General features: G+C 40.5%; 1 protein-coding gene across 1 annotated transcript in view; it reads left to right on the top strand.

The window, feature by feature from the left end:
* The window catches only part of LOC126267637 (protein adenylyltransferase Fic-like), a 44852-nt gene that overhangs the window by 16867 nt on the left and 10125 nt on the right, over positions 1–17860 (top strand). The window contains exon 3 of the mRNA XM_049972939.1: positions 13460–13626. Within this exon, the coding sequence (XP_049828896.1) occupies positions 13460–13626 (167 nt within the window). The remainder of the gene's footprint in view (positions 1–13459; positions 13627–17860) is intronic.

Raw genomic sequence — 17860 nt, forward strand, 5'->3', positions numbered from 1 at the left:
CTCTGTGGTCTTCGTGTGGACCCCAGGCCATGTTGGGATACCCGGCAATGAGAATGTTGACCGCCTGGCGAAAGAGGCCGCCAGTACACCATCTCTGGACATTGGCCTCCCGGAGACAGGTTTGCGAGCGTTCCTACGCAGCAAAATTCCGGACCTTTGGGACACTGAATGGCGCGCCCTGCCTTCACGAAACAAACTTCGGGCCATCAAGGAGGCTACCGGTGTGTGGCGCTCCTCCTTGCGGGCCTCTCGCAAGGAGTCTGTTGTCCTCTGCCGGCTGTGCATTGGGCACACATGGCTGGCGCACGGCCACCTATTGCGATTTGAGGACCCACCTTTATGTCGCTGCGGCTCCGTTTTGACAGTGGTCCACATTTTATTGGACTGTCCACTTTTAGCTGTGCTCAGGCAGTCGTCCGCACTGCCTGACATGCTCCCTGCGCTTTGAACAGATGACTCTGCTATGGCTGACTTAGTTTTACGTTTTATTCGGTCAGGGGGTTTTTATCGTTTAATCTGAGTGTTTCTATTTCATTTTATTGTATTGTGTTGATTCTGGCCTTTGGCCTACGATTTTAAACTGAGTTTTTAATGTGTTGTCGGTGGTTGGCTTTTCCTTTTTTCTCCCTACGGTCGGCCAACCACCGCCACACTCTGTGTGGTTTTACTTTGTTTTGTCTGTTCTTTGTCTGAGTATTTCTTGTCCTGTGTCGTCTTTCCTGTTGTTCGTTTTTCTTCTCTTTAGGAGGTTTTAGTTTTGTTTTGTTTTTCCTTGGAAAGAGGGACTGATGACCGTAGTAGTCTGGTCCCTTTATTCCCACAAACCAACCAACCAAGAGTCACTGACACGAGAAAGGATTTGGGGTGAATGCAATTTGAAAAAGGCATTTTTCGCTGTAGCAGAATCTTCTCACAATATTTCAGTCACCAGCTTTCTCCGCCCAATTTGAAAATATTTTGTCGATGCTCACCTACATAGGAAGAAACGACCATCATAATAAAATAAGGGAAATCAGAATTGGCACATAAAGCTGTAGGTGTTCTTTTTTTTCTTTGCACTGTTTGAGATTGGAATAATAAAGAATTATTGTGAAGGTGCCATGCACTTTGTTGTAATACTTTGCAGTCTACCCATGTAGATGTAGACAGCAGCTCCTCGTGGTGTGGCAGATCAGTAAATTCCTCACTGCTCCGAATTCACCTGCATACCATACTGTTGCTCTTCTGTCTCTGGAATACCTTTACTCCAATCACACACAAACAACAAGCCCATTTGGGATCCACATGCAGCATATGAAGGAGTCACTTGCTGTAAAGCAAGTACAACCCCAACTTCAGGGTTTTAAGCACTTTCCACCCTGGTTACTGCAATGGCCCAGATTAATTTTAGGTTTAGTGCAGTACAGGAGAGGTTTCACTCCTGCTTATGTCTTTAATACTTTATTTGATGACTGAGCACCACAACTCTGTATCTGTATTTATGGATGTATATAAAATCTGGTAGTTGCTCTTTAGTTTCCCCTGATCATGTCCTCAAGGTCCTACTGCCTCAAGACTTTACATGGAATTACATGCAATATAGCAGGCACGAGAAAATGAAACATGTTTCAAGTGCTAAATTTCTTTTCTTATCTGATTCCCTTAGTGCCCTTGATTCTCTACTGTGCTTGCACCCAGCAGGTAAACTAACCCAGATTATCCAGGACGTTTTCCTTCAATACAAAGGCTGGGGAAAGAGGTATCCCTCTGCTGGGTGCCAGGACACATGGGTATTGTCGGGAACAAAATGGCGGATGCAGCAGCCGAGGAGGTGTGTTGCGATCCTCATTCAGTGTGCCATCCCTCTGTATGCCATTGCCTCACTGTTGAGGTACAGAGTCATGCATGGGTGGGAAGGGGAATGGCTGGAAATGACAGGTAATAAGTGTGCCTAGTAAAGTCCACAGCTGCCTACCTCCTTCCAGCCATGCAGGTGGGGTGGGATGAGGTCCTCCTTTCTCATTTTCGCATAGGCCACAGACCTATGACACTTGGGTTTCTGCTCCAACAAGAGGTGTGGCATGGTTTAATAGATCGTGTTTTATTTTTGGACCATAAGACAGAAGGTCACTTGCCAACAGATTTGCCCTCTATTTTAGCTAACGATGAAACAAATGTGGTACGACTTTTAAGGTTTTGTGAATGGTTCAATTTGCTCAGTAAAATCTTAGGGCAATGTTTTTAATGTGTTGTTTGGTTGGTTGGTTCATCCACATTTTTGCTAAATGAACAGCCAACTACACATTCCTGTGAATCTGTGTTAGGTTCACCCTTGTCTTCCTTAGTTTTACTTCACGGTTTTAGAACATATGAACACTATTAATGCTATCTTCTTTGATGTGAGCTAGTGTGATTGTGCAGATGATAATGGACGAGACCGGGTAAAAGTGAGCGCTGTTTTATCTTTGACTGATTTTTATTCAGTTTTATCGCATTTCCTCCATTTCAGCCACATTTGTTTCTACTGATTTTGTAAGGATGCTGATAACCTCATTGTGCATCACACACACACACACACACACACACACACACACAAATATTCATCAGCAGTTGATTCATTTTTGTTGGATATTAGTGTGTGTTTTTATCAGTAGTTGAACTTCTTATTATAGTGGAGAACATTGCTAAAATTTCTGAATCCATGGCCAGAATTGACAGATCAAGGAGTGACAGCTTAACTTATTTGTTTTGCACAGAATGCAGTCATTGTTATATATTATTATAATAATCCAAGTGAAAATAAGTAGTAATACTAGCTTAAAATAGTAATTGGTTATTACTATCAAAGTGGTGGAATATTTCTGAGTATGCCTGGGAAATGTCGCTAATTACCTTCCCAATCATGCCACAGTGATATGGGGAGATTCCACTCCGCCACCTATAGACAGGGAGACAAAGGCAAAATTTTATGAAGCTGTACTAACTGTATTTTCTGAAATTTACTCAAAGCAGTTGTAGAGAAAGCTCACCCTTTAGGGAAACTTACTGATTTTTAGTAACAAAAAGGCTCAAACTTCTCGATTCGATGAACACGAAGTCAGGAATCACTGTCTACAAAGCTGTTGTAGCATCACTGATCTCAAGAAATGAGTGAAATTTGAGGCAGAAGGATACTTCTAATTAACAAGTATGAAAGGAAAATCATTTTAAACTACTTGTTGTGGTGTTACATATCACTCTGGAAGAGCACTGTGCCTTACTGATAAATGATGCTCGTAATAGAGAAAAATAAAAAACAAATGGTTAAACAGGACAGCACAACTACTGTCAGGATTTATTATTTAGTTTTATGTGCGGAACCAGCACAATGGGCAATGGGTCTCTTCAAAATGGGAAACTTTGCGAGAGGAGGTACCTGTGTGGGTGCTATGTATATACTTCATAAATTGATGGCCTACAGTGGAGTAGAATACTGTCCTGAGAATAAACTGAGGCAAATATAACAATGAAATGAAAGATGTCTTGGTGGGCAGCATGCTCTGCAACAGGGTAGTCCACTTGTTTCTCGGGCAGAGCTCGTCGGAGGCTGTTCATGGGTTTGTTGGTTGTCATGCCCACATAGAATTCAGAACAGTAGATGCAGCTTGTAGATAATGTGACTGGTTTCACAGATTGTCCTGCCTTTAACAGGATAGGTGATGTTTGTGACTGGATTGGAGTATGTGGTGGTGAGAAGATGTATTGGACAGGTCTTGCATCTAGGTCTATTACAGGGCTATGAGCCATGAGATGGAGGGTTGGGAGCAGGGGTTGTGTAGGGATGGACAAGTATATTGAGTAGGTTCGGTGGACAGCAGAATACCACTGTGGGAAGGGTGGGAAGGATAATAGGCAGGACATTTCTCATCTCAGGATCATGACGAGAGGTAATCGAAAGCTTGGCGGAGAATGTAATTCAGTTGCTCCAGTTCTGGGTGGTACTGAGCTATGAGGGAAATGCTTCTCTGTGGGAGGTGGAGGGTGACTAGGAAGATAAGGCATGGCATTTTTGTTTTTGTACAAGCTTGGGATGACAATTACGGTCTGTGAAGGCTTCAGTGAGACCCTCATATATTTCAAGATGAGCCATCGTCACTGCAGATGCGATGACCTTGGGTGGCTAGGCTGTATGGAAGGGACTTCTTGGTATGTAACAGGTGGCTGCTGTTGAAGTACAGGTATTGCTGATTGGTTCTAGGTTCGATATGGACGGAAGTGCTGATGTAGCCATCTCTGAGGTGGAGGTGAACATCTAGGAAGGTTGCTTGTTGGGTTGAGTAGGACTAGGTGAAGCAAATGGGGGAGAAGCTGTTGAGGTACTGGAGGAATGTCTATAGGGTGTCCTCACCCTCGATCCAGATGGCAAAGATGTCATCAATTAATCTTAACTAGGTGAGGGGTTAGGATTCTGGGTGTTTAGGAAGTATTCCCCTAGATGACCCATTGATAGGTTGGCATAGAATGGTGCCATGTGGTGCCCATAACTGTACCCCGGATTTGTTTGTGGGTAATGCCTTAGAAGGAGAAGTAATTGTGGGTGTGTGTATAGTTGGTCATGGTGACTAGGAAGGAGGTTGTTGGTTTTGAAACCATTGGGTGTTGGAAAGGTAGTGTTCAATAATGGTAAGGATATGGGCATTCAGGATATTAGTGTAAAGGGATGTGGCATCAATAGTGACGAGCAGTGCACCATGTGGTAAAGGGACGTGAACTTTGGAGAGTCGGTGGAGGAAATGGTTGGTATGTTTTATATAGGAGTGTATGTTTGTGGTAATAGGTTGAAGGTGTTGGTCTATGAGAGCAGAGATGCTCTCCGTGGGGGCACAGTAACTGGCCACAATGGGGCATCCTGGGTGGTTGGGTTTATGGACTTCAGGAAGAATGTAGAAGTTAGAAGTGTGGGGAATGGTAGGTGTGAGAAGAGAGATGGACTCCAGGGGGAAGTTCTGGGATAGGCCTAAGGATTTGAGGACTGATTGGAGATCACATCCTCCCACCACCACCTACTCCAGTTCGGTCGGAAACGTCACCTGTCCCATCAAAGGCAGGACTACCTGTGAAACCAGTCATGTTATCTACAAGCTAAGCTGCAACCACTGTGCTGCTTTTATGTGTGTAAGCTGTCTGTCCGCATAAATGGACACTGACAAAACTGTGCTCAAGAAAGAAGTGGACCACCCTGTTGCAGAGCGCACTGCCCAACATGACATCCTTCATTTCAATGAGTGCTTCACAACCTGTGCCATATGGATCCTTCCTACCAACACCAATTTTTGTGAATTGCACAGGTGGGAACTTTCCCTGCAATATAACCTATCTTCTCATAACTCTCCTGGCGTCAACCTTAGTTAGTCATTGTCGTCACCCATCCAGCCCTTTCCCTGCCCCCCCCCCCCACCCCCCCCTCCCCTGCCCACCGTCTGCCCTACCCTCTCTCCATCTCACCAATGCCCACTCCCTATCAGCACTTCACTGTCCCCCTCCCTACCGTAATATCTGTCCCCCTTCCCACCCCAGCCTCCTCCTTACCCCCACCCAGTCGCCACTCCCATCATGCACTGGTGCCGCTGCTTGCAGTGTGGCTTCAGTTGCCAGAGACTGCAGTCTTTTGTGTGTGTGTGTGTGTGTGTGTGTGTGTGTGTGTGTGTGTGATGTATTTTTGACGAAGGCCTTGCTGACCAAAAGCTTATTTGTGAGTCTTTTTGTTGTGTCTATCTGCGACACAGCATCTCCACTATATGGTGAGTGGCAACTTTCCTTTCATAATAATGTTAAATTCCATCCTGTTCCTAGCCTAGTGCTGTTTTCCCTTGTTACTATTTTCTAATGCCTTACTATACTCAATGTCCATCCTTCTTTCTCTTCTTTCCTCTGTTTCTCTTCTCACTTTACAAACCACACTCCACACTCTACTTACAAGCCACACTGAGGAGCTAACCTAGACTCAGACCATTATGTCTTCCTAGTAAAGGCCAACCTATAAGCATTGAGAGCACCTACCACTACGAAAAGCTGTAAGCCACTAAAGTTAGACATCCTACAACTGAGCGAGGAGGACTGCACCTTCCGGATCACCCTAAGAAAATAACACACCAAAAAGTAAAATTTAGAGGTGAGCTCTCTGAGAGTTTCACCACTCAAAACAGGAGTGAGACAAGGTGATTTCTCATGCATGCTCCTCAGTTGCTCATTGGAGAAGATTACACATTACCATCAGGAACTGAAATGAAGATTGGATGCAAGAAAGATAACCTCAGTGTACTGCGCCTAGCCTTTGTGGATGACATGGTCATCAGTATAGAGGAGGCTACTCAATTGGAGAGCCTCTACAGTATAGCATCTAAGACCAGTTTGGAGGTCAGTATACAAAAAATTGAGTGCATTGCTAACATAAAGGAAGCCCCATCAGCAGTTTCAGTAGAAGACACCACCATTTATAAAGTCCCAGCAGTCAAGAGTTTAGCAGAGTGTATTTTAGCAAATGAAAGTGAGTACTTGGCAATAGATATCTTATACCTCATGTGCCAAGTTGGAGAGGCTCTACCTCTCCTGTAAGAGTATTTACAACTCCATGTACCTTTCCAAGAACCTTAAACTCGAACATTACAGATCAGTAGTAAGGCCCTTCATATTTTATGCTACCAAATGCCTCTTGATAAACAGGAACAGTCCAGTCAAAAAACTGGAGCTCAAGGAACGGAAAATGATAAGGACAGTACCAGGACCAGTAAGAGAAGAGGATGGCTTTTATAGGATTAGACACAGCAGTGAGTTGTACCATCTCCAAGATGACATAATCATATTTATGAGGAAAAGACAACTGTCATTCTATGGACATTTGACCCACATTAATCCCTGCAGACTCATGGACAGGATCTTCACCATAATAGGTAGAGGCGAAAGCTTCCAACAACGGATCACTGCAGTGGTAGAAACTTGTAACCCTGCTAAAAACAATACAGGACTAGTCCAGGCTCTGGCATATCACTCTACAAGGGCTACTCCCAGTGTCTCTTACAAGCAAAAAGAGCACTTGAACCAGAAGACCAAAGTGGAGAGTGGAGTGGAAGCTTGTCCACTGCCAGAAAAAGAAAGCTTTCTGGGCAAAGAATAAAAAGAACAACAGCGTAAAGAGTCAGAGAGCCTTGTGGTCCTAAGTAGTCCCAAATGAAAAGAGGAGGAGGAGGAGGAGGAGGAAGAAGAGGAGGAAGAAGAAGAGGGTGTATATAAGAGAAGCAAACTTGAGGACAATACTATAGAAAGAGGAGGAGGAGGTGGAGAAACAGAAGTGGGTTAAGAGAAGGTGAGAGATAAAATACTGTGAGCAGAATTTGATTCAGCTCTGAAACATCTAAGTGAAAACAAGGCTCCTGGAGTAAATGACATTCCTTCAGATTTATGGAGACCCAAGGGAGAGCCAGACATGACAAAATTATTGCATCTGGAGTGCAAGATATGAGACAAGGAAAATACCTGCAGATTGTAAGAAGAATGCAGTAATTCTGGTTCCAAAGAAGGCAGGTGCTGACAGATGTGAATTCTGCTGAACAATCATTTTATACATAAGTCCTCATCATAATATACTGACATGAATTATTGCGATGTTCTGCTGGTGAAGTAAAGTCTAATTGGGAGCTAAGACTTCGTGATATTTAATGTTATTCACTTTATTACTTCAGCACACTCTCCAATCCTTTCGATCAAACGTCTTTTCTCGAAGTGCTGCAGTTACTGCTAGAATTTAAGAGTGCAGGTCCAGCATCCACCTCTTGAAGTAAATGTGAGGCTTCTCGTTAATATGTCATATATTGTACTCTTGTTTACAATAACTATGTGTTATGAATTGTCACATTATGCAGAACATCCAAAAACATTGGCAAGGATAAAGTCCAAAAACATCCTGCCTTATTTAACAGATTTCAGTCGAATTGGCCCCAAGATGTCACAGCTGCTCTTTCTCTGTGGCATGCGCTATATCTCCAAGGCAAGAACCAATTACTTGGAATAGACTTATCGACCAGCAGGTTGCCTTATTTAACAGATTTCAGTCGAATTGGCCTCGTGATGTCACAGCTGCTCTTTCTCTGTGGCATGCGCTATATCTCCAAGGCAAGAACCGATTACGTGGGATAAACTTATCTACCAGCAGGTACTGTTAACATTGTATGATGCTTATTGTTGTCCCAGCTTGTAAATACACTGTGTGCATCCATCTGAGGATACATGTGCATTAATAAAACATACATCCAACATTAGAGTATCTAATTCATTATAAAAATAAACATTTTGTAATGGCGATCATCATTCAGTGGTTTTAAAAATGCTTGTGCGACAGGTCACTTTGTCACTTCTTCAATTTTGTTGTTACACTACATTATTTACAGAAGGATGGAAAAGCTGCTAGAGCTGCAACCTCGTGGAAGATCACTGTGGGTTCCAGAGAAATGCAGTAAGACGTGACACAATACTAACCCAACAATTTATAAGTCGAAGAGATGCAAACCTCTTTTTATAGCATTTGTAGATTGGAGAAATCATTTGACAGTGAGGATTGGACTACACTCTTTGAAATTTTGAAGGTGCAGGGTTTAAAAAAAAAAATATTATCTACATCTTGTATGGGGGCCAGACTGCAGGTATGAGAGTCGAAGAACATGAGAGGGAAGCAGTAGTTGAGAAAGAAGTGAGACAGAGTTGTAACCTATCTCTGATGTTGTTCCATCTGTACATTGATGGAGCAGTAATGGAGATCCCTGACAAATTTTGAATATGAATTGAATTTCAGGGAGAAGAAACAAAAACTTTGAATTTTGCCAGTGACATTGTAGTTTCATCACAGACCTTTGGCCTTTGAAGAGCATTTAAATTGATTGGATAATGTCTTGAAAAGAGATAGAAGATGAACATCAACAAAATTAAACCAAAGGTAATGAAAAGTAGGCAAATTAAATCAAATGGTGCTTAGGGGATTACAATATCAAATGAGACACTAAGAGCAATATATAAATTTTACTATTTGGGTAACAAAGTAATTGATGAATGCCAAAGTTGAGAGGATATAAAATACAGACTGGTAATAACAAGGAAATCATTTGTGAAAAAGATGGTTTGTTTACATCTTTTATAGACTTAATGTCATGAAGTCTTTTCTGAATGTATTTGTGTAGCCTTGTGCAGAAGTGACATGTGGCTGATTGGCAGTTCCGACAAGAAGATGATAGAAACTTTTCAGATATGATGGATATGATGCTGTAGAATTAAGCTGTAGATTAGTTGGGTAGATTGAGTAACTAATGATGAGATGCTGAATCAAACCAGGAGGAAAAAATTCGTGGGCAACTTGGTTTTCTTTCTTTTTTTTTTTAAAAAAAAAAAGAAGAAAAAAAGAAACCCTCAGTTGATAGAACACATCCTGTGGTGTCAAGGAATAGTCAAATTAGTAATGGAGGGAAGCATGGAGGGGTGAAACTTGTAGAAAGAGACCTGGCCATGAATGGAGTAAGCAGGTTGAAGTGGCTGCATGTTGCAGTAGTTATTTAGAGATGATGAGGCTTGCACAGAATAAACTAATGTGGAGAACTGCAACATAGCATTTTTCGGATGGAAGTCATCTTTGCCACCCATCATCATCATCAACTACTGCTACTGCTACTGCTACTGCTACTACTACTACTACTACTACTACTACTACTACCACCACCACCGATCTGCACTTGATTCCTGGTTGTGTGATACCTAACTACCTGTTCAGTATACAGTGTGGTTAGATTAGATTAGATTAGTTTTCGTTCCATAGATCCGTGTTGAGGAGATCCTCGTGGATGTGGAACATGTCACCTTTTTTTATTTTTTATTTTTTTTAAAAGCTGAAATAACAATACTATAGTATAAATATATACAACACATCATTTGTTTGTATTAAAAATTCGTCAATGGAGTAGAAGGAGTTGGCCACTAGTAAGTCTTTCAGGCTCCTTTTAAACTGATCTCTATTTGTAACTAAATTTTTTATGTTTGCTGGCAAATTATTGAAGATGAGTGTTCCTGAGTAGTGGACCCCTTTTTGAACTAAAGTAAGTGCTTTTAAGTCCTTGTGCAGATCATTTTTGTTCCTGGTATTGTATGTATGAACTGAGCTGTTTGTATGTATGAACTGAGCTGTGGTTTGCAGGTGAAACAGACTCTGCCACCTGAATGACTGTTTCTGGAGTGTAGTACATGCTTGACATATTGAGTGAGACCCTAAAATTCTCCAGCTGCTAATACAGATCAATAAATCACCATCCAAGATTGTAACAGGGTCAGTGGAACCTCTCATTTAAGCATTTCACCTGACTACAAACCAACAAGCACACCACAGTTCTGAAGACAGTTATTATTGATTTCAGCCCAATAAGGAGCATTTATGACTAGTTCTTCTCTGATGCTCTCTTTTGTTCCCAATATACCTTGAGCTCTGCTGGTAATTTCTCCTTCTCCTGTGGAAGGGGCTCCATGTGTTTAAAGACTCCAGGTGGTTGAGTCCAAGACTCTACCATAGCACAACATTTTTAACAATCTTCTACCTCAAGATCAGAGATTCAAGCCGAATCCAAGTCCTTTAGTACTTCGTTAAACCACAGGCTTCCAGTGTTGTAGCTTTTAACCAATGAGAAGATCTTCTTGGTAAGCATATTGTTGTTCATTCCTTGTAGGTGCCCATAGAACTGGAGCCTCCTACGTCACACAGTGGTGTTGGCTGATTCTAACTGTTGATACAGTTTTGGAGACAATGCTATCACAGGCTGTGCATGAATCCTGTGGATGAGGCTAGTATTCTTTATCCTTTATCCTAACACCAAGAGGAATCATGTGAACAGGAATCATTCGTGTTGACATGAGACATGAAATGGAGCTGGCTGCACTCTGTGCACACAGTACATGCTGACTGAGCCTCTTCCACATCTTAGACAAGACCCCCGATCCACCCATCAAGCATATCAAGACTACAAAATCAGCTCACATTCTAGTAATACTTGCTGCAGAATGTGCAGAAAAATAGAAAAATTAATGAACACTTCTGAACAGAGATAAGTAGACAGTTACTTATCATCCCTACAAAGAAGCACATAAAAAAACAACTAAACTAAACACTATATGAGTTAAATACTGTTACTGCTGGAGGGTGGCATCTGACCTACAAGATGAATACAACTGACACTGAAAAATGATCTGTGTAGACAGAGTGAAAAATAGATGATGTGCTTAAACATTCTAGAATTTCTGTATCTTTTCATGATGCCAAAATTGGAACAGTCAAGTAGAAAAGCAAAAAGCAAAGTCCTGTCGTAGTTACAAAAGCGAAGTCATGTCTTGATTACAGTATACATCTACTCCTGTTAATATACCCTTTCCAAAAAAAATTAACAAAAAAACTGTGAGCTTTCCAGAAGATACCAGCTATGTTATTTTGTTAAGTGAAGCAAAACTTCTTGGAACTTGGAATATGTTCAGTAGACAGAAAAACAATAAAGTCTTACCAATTTGTCAAAGCAACTAGGGATCATGCTGTCTCGGAAGGAAGAGTACGCAAGTTGAACAAAGCTGCAACATATAGTTTCCTGTGATGTGACCATTAACTTAAGCAGTGCTGATCTGTAAAGCTCAAATTCTGAACTGATTCATTAACTGCTGCATGGCAAGAGCTTCTATTCTGAAACAAATTTGGGAAAGTGTCCAAAGATTTATAACTGTGAAATAGAAGAGGAAAAAGACAGCTATCAAATTAAGAATCATTTGTAGGTGAGCCACAAAAGCCATTTAGTTTTGTTTGCCACTTACTAATGCTGCCAGTATACATGAGGACAGTAGGATAAGATGGGTCTCTCATGGATGTCTTGTAATAACTACCCATTGTTCATAAAATAAGGAAAGGTAACCACACACGCATAGTTGACTGATGTGTGGCATTGGTGGTTGTGATTTTGTGTTAGCGTGTGGTGTGTGTGTGTGTGTGTGTGTGTGTGTGTGTGTGTGTGTGTGTACTTTTACTAGAGAAAGAGAAAGAGTTCTAAAGCTGCTGTAAATATGATTTTCAGTTACGTGTTTCTGTGCACTGCACATCAGTTACCTATAGGTGAGTGGTTGCCTTTCCCTTATTTTACTTATTATTCCATCCAGGAATTACCCATAAAATGAATAGAACCATAAAACCATACAAGAAAAAAACTCGATAAGATCTAAGTCCTCCCACTGTTTAGTTATTTTGTACATACTTGTTTGTAATAACTTGAACACTATTCATCCTCTGCTGCCAGTGTAGTCACAACTTTTGCAATTGAATGTATATCTCAATAGTGTCTTGTTTGGCAGAATGGCTCCCATCCTGTTTGTTCCCTTCTCTCTCTCTCTCTCTCTCTCTCTCTCTCTCTCTCTCTCTCTCTCTCTGGTTTCTTTCTCCCACTTCAGATTTTTGTCTGCACTTTCATGACTAATATCTACTGTATTGTTATTTATATTTAATGATTATTTTCAGAGATGGCAGTTGCAGCTTATAAACGGGATTATTTTCTCATCAGTTATTAAAATTCCTAATATCACAACCAATACCTACCTTGAGTTGAAATAGTGGAAGTATTTCTTCAAAACTGTGCAGAGTTATGATCAACAGCAAATGAGTTGTGTAGCAAACAAGATAATAATAATTCTGTAGCAATGTATTCTCACAAAGCTTTTATATCTGTTTACTGTTTGTTATCGTCATAGTGAGGTATCACGCCTTCACCTCTGATGCTTTAGCATAAAGACAGTATTGTGGATGAATGCTCAGGAGAGTGCAAGCAGCAGAAGAAGCAAGCACAAGGGCTGAGGGTTACCATGGGGAGGAGGTGTTGTGGAGGGGGCAGGGGTACGATGTGCACTTTCATCTCACAGTGCTAGCACTAGATGTTCTTACTGGTTTGGGATGACATGGCATGGGATAAGACGGCACAGCATGGCAGTCACTTTGTAATGCCTGTGTATATGTAGGTACCGCATTGCTATAGGGGTCCCTGATTCAGGATGTTGTGAACAAATAGTGCAGCTGAGCTTTAGGGAATCGCAATATTGATATTTTAATGTCATGAAACAACATGACATGTGACATTTGTCACTCAAAAAACACAATATCAAACATCAACTGGCTTATTTTTTGGACTCCTTACTCAGATGTCCCTATTATGGTCACAGTCAGTGCAATCTGACTATGTAGCATGTTATGTTAAAATTCAGTTTTGGCCTTGTAGTATGCATAGCAATCACAGCTTTTCCTGAATCCGTCTAAGATTTGTATCCTTTAAAATTATAAACCCTACTTGTGAATAAAGTTGGTCTTTAATTCTATCTGTTGGTCTCACTTTTGTACATTTTTCTCTAGATGGTTTCTGTGTCTACAAAGTAATATGTAACAATTTTTGTGCAGCATATATATCACACTGTTGCCATTGAAGGGAATACAATGACACTGTCACAAACTCGATCCATTGTGGAAACAAGAATGGCCATTGGTGGAAAGAGTATTATGGAACACAATGAAATTCTAGGACTTGATGCTGCTTTAAAATATATAAATGCCACTCTTGTTAATAGGTAAGAACTGTGTTTTTACTATTACCTTAGTCTCGGACACCTATGACTTCTAGAACAGACATTGTGCTAATGCATTTAGGTGAAAAGATAAGTTTATCTTTGCAAGTACTTTACTCTTGTATTAAGCAAATAGTATCTGTACTCTTATTACTGTTTGACTAATTTAAGATACCTTACTATTAACATTGCAATGAGCTGCTACAGAAAATACATTGAGTCTGTTGCGTTAGAGAAATTAAGGTAAAGGCAAGTTGAAAATAGGAGATACCAGCATTTGAATTGAGAAATGGATAGGCATACAACAGAAATGAAGAAAATGCAACATATTACTTACAAAGAGAGTCCAGTGTTCAAGCATACAAAAATAGTAACGGTAGTTGACTGCTCCAGAGCTGATATATACTGCATTGGCTTGAATATAAGCTGCACTTAAATAAAATATAAGCTCTGTCCATAATTTTGAGTTGAGAGAAACAATTGATAGACTCAGTGTTCATTATATGAGTACTCTTAATTATATTTTAATGTTGTAATGTTGATAAATTACACAGAAGCACCAGACTTCTAATTAGTCTATGCTGATGTCACTTTTAACTCCTGTTCTGGCATTTGTCATTATTCCATCCTGAATTTTCCATTGTTTGCAGAATTTCAATGGACAGAGAGACAAGTTGTTTGCATCAATCTGTGGCACTAACCAATACATCAATGGAATTCTCCCAGTTTGATTCTGACTTGTATAGTAAGCACATGCACATTGTGACATTTATCTTCCATCACTGTGTGATGCATATATTTGCCAGTGTTAGATGGTTGTCATTAAGGTCAGGCACTTTCAGAGCACCCTCAGTAGGTCAGGCTGGAGAACAAACTAGTGGATTTGAAACTAGTCACCAAAATATATGTACACCATCTGTGACAGATTTGTAATAATCTCTTCATGAAATAAAAGGTTGCTAGTCCTACATCAACAAAATGTTGAAACAACTACCTGTTGATTGAATGAGTGAGGGTCTTTCCATAGCAGACAGCATATCCTGGAATTCTTCATGGATTTTATCCTTCATTATCTTACCAGTTGTGGATGCTAATCTCACATGCAAGTATTAGTAGAATTAAACAACATAGCCTGCCAATTGATGTTGTGTTTTCCATTTTGTTCCGAGTATTATATGTTGTTGTTGTGGTCTTTAGTCTTGAGACTGGTTTGATGCAGCTCTCCATGCTGCTCTATCCTGAGCAAGCTTCTTCATCTCCCAGTACCTACTGCAACCTACATCTTTCTGAATCTGTTTAGTGTATTCATCTCTTGGTCTCCCTCTATGATTTTTACCCTCCACACTGCCCTCCAATACTAAATTGGCGATACCTTGATGCCTCAGAACATGTCCTACCAACCAATCCCTTCTCCTAGTCAATTTGTGCCACAAATTTCTCTTCTCTTCTCTCCAATTCTATTCAATATCTCCTCATTAGTTATGTGACCTACCCATCTAATCTAGAGCATTCTTCTGTAGCAACACATTTCAAAAGCTTCTATTCTCTTCTTGTCTAAACTATTTATCGTCCACGTTTCACTTCCATACATGGCTACACTCCATACATATACTTTCAGAAACCACTTCCTGACACTGAAATCTATACTCAATTTTAACAAATTTCTCTTCCTCAGAAACGCTTTCCTTGCCATTGACAGTCTACATTTTATATTCTCTCTACTTCGACCATAATCAGTTATTTTGCTCCACAAATAGCAAAACTCGTTTACTACTTTCAGCCTCTCATTTCATAATCTAATTCCTGCAGAATCATCCGATTTAATTCGACATCATTCCATTATCCTTGTTTTGCTTCTGTTGATGTTCATCTTATATCCTCCTTTCAAGATACTGTCCATTCTGTTCAGCTGCTCTTCCAAGTCCTTTGCTATCTCTGACAGAATTACGATGTCATCGGCGAACCTCAAAGTTTTTATTTCTTCTCCATGAAATTTAATACCTACTCCAAATTTTTCTTTTGTTTCCTTTACTGCTTGCTCAAAATACAGATTCAATAACATCGGGGATATGCTACATCCCTGTCTCACTCCCTTCCCAACCACTGCTTCCCTTCGACTCTTATAACTGCCATCTGGTTTCTGTACAAATTATAAATAACCTTTTGCTCTCTGTGTTTTACCCCTGCCACCTTCAGAATTTGAAAGAGAGTATTCCAGTCAACTATGTCAAAAGCTTTCTCTAAGTCTACAAATGCTAGAAGCGTAGGTTTGCCTTTCCTTAATCTATTTTCTAAGATAATTCGAGGGTCAGTATTGCCTCACATGTTCCAACATTTCTACGGAATCCAAACTGATATTTCCCAAGGTTGGCCTCTACCAGTTTTTCCATTCGTCTGTAAAGAATTTGTGTTAGTATTTTGCAGCCGTGGCTTATTGAACTGATAGTTCGATAATTTTCACATCTATCAACACCCCCTTTCTTTGTGATTGGAATTATTATATTCTTCTTGAAGTCTGAGGGTATTTCACCTGTCTCATACATCATGCTCACAAGATGGTAGAGTTCTCTTAGGGTGTTAGGCCTGGCTCTCCCAAGGCTGTCATTAGTTGTAATGGGATGTTGCCTAGTTCTGGGGCCTGGTTTCGACTTAGGTCTTTCATTGCTCTGTCAAACTCTTCAAGCAGTATCATATCTCCTATTTCATCTTCATCGACATTCTCTTCCATTTCTGTAATATTGTCCTCAAGAACATCGCCCTTGTATAGACCCTCTATATACTCCTTCCACCTTTCTGCTTTCTCGCTTATAACTGGGTTCCCATCTGAGCTCTTGATATGCATGCAAGTGGTTCTCTTTTCTCCAAAGGTCTCTTTAACTTTCCTGTGTTGTTGTTGTTGTGGTCTTCAGTCCTGAGACTGGTTTCATGCAGCTCTCCATGCTACTCTATCCTATGCAAGCTTCTTCATCTCCCAGTACTTACTGCAACCTACATCCTTCTGAATCTGCTTAGTGTATTCATTTCTTGGTCTCCTTTACCCTCCTCGCTGCCCTCCAATGCTAAATTTGTGATCCCTTGATGCCTCAAAACATGTCCTACCAACCGGTCCCTTCTTTTTGTCAAGTTGTGCCACAAACTCCTCTTGTCCCCAATACTCTTCAATACCTCCTTATTAGTTATGTGTTCTACCCATCTAATCTTCAGCATTCTTCTGTAGCACCACATTTCGAAAGCTTCTATTCTCTTCTTGTCCAAACTAGTTATTGTCCATGTTCACTTCCATACAAGGCTACACTCCATACAAATACTTTGAGAAACGACTTCCTGACACTTAAATCTATACTCAATGTTAACAAATTTCTCTTCTTCAGAAACGATTTCCTTGCCATTGCCAGTCTACATTTTATATCCTCTCTACTTCGACCATCATCAGCTATTTTGCTCCCCAAATAGCAAAACTCCTTTACTACTTTAAGTGTCTCATTTCCTAATCTAATTCCCTCAGCATCACCCGATTTAATTTGACTGCATTCCATTATCCTCGTTTTGCTTTTGTTGATGTTCATCTTATATCCTCCTTTCAAGACACTATCCATTCCGTTCAACTGCTCTTCCAAGTCCTTTGCTGTCTCTGACAGAATTACAATGTCATCGGCGAACCTCGAAGTTTTTATTTCTTCTCCATGAATTTTAATTTTCCTGTAGGCAGTATCTATCTTACCCCTAATTATATGTGCCTCTACATCCTTACATTTGTCCTCTAGCCATCCCTGCTTATCCATTTTGCACTTCCTGTCGATCTCATTTTTGAGACATTTGTATTCCTTTTTGCCTGCTTCATTTACTGCATTTTTATATTTTCTCCTTTCATAAATTGAATTCAATATCTCTTCAGTTACCCAAGGATTTCTACTAGCCCTCGTCTTTCTATCTACTTGATTGTCTGCTACCTTCACTATTTCATCTCTCAAAGCTACTCATTCTTCTTCTACTGTATTTCTTTCCCCCATTCTTGTCAATCGTTCCCTAATGCTCTCCCTGAAGCTCTTACAAGCTTTGGTTCTTTCAGTTTATCCAGGTTCTATTTCCTTAAACTCCCACCTTTTTGCAGTTTCTTCAGTTTTAATCTACAGTTCATAACCAATAGATTGCGGTCAGAGTCCACATCTGCCCCTGGAAATGTCTTAGAGTTTAAAACAGGGTTCCTGAATCTCTGTCTTACCATTATATAATCTAT

The sequence above is a fragment of the Schistocerca gregaria genome, chromosome 4, assembly GCF_023897955.1.
Source record: "Schistocerca gregaria isolate iqSchGreg1 chromosome 4, iqSchGreg1.2, whole genome shotgun sequence".
NCBI classification, from domain to species: Eukaryota; Metazoa; Arthropoda; class Insecta; order Orthoptera; family Acrididae; genus Schistocerca; species Schistocerca gregaria.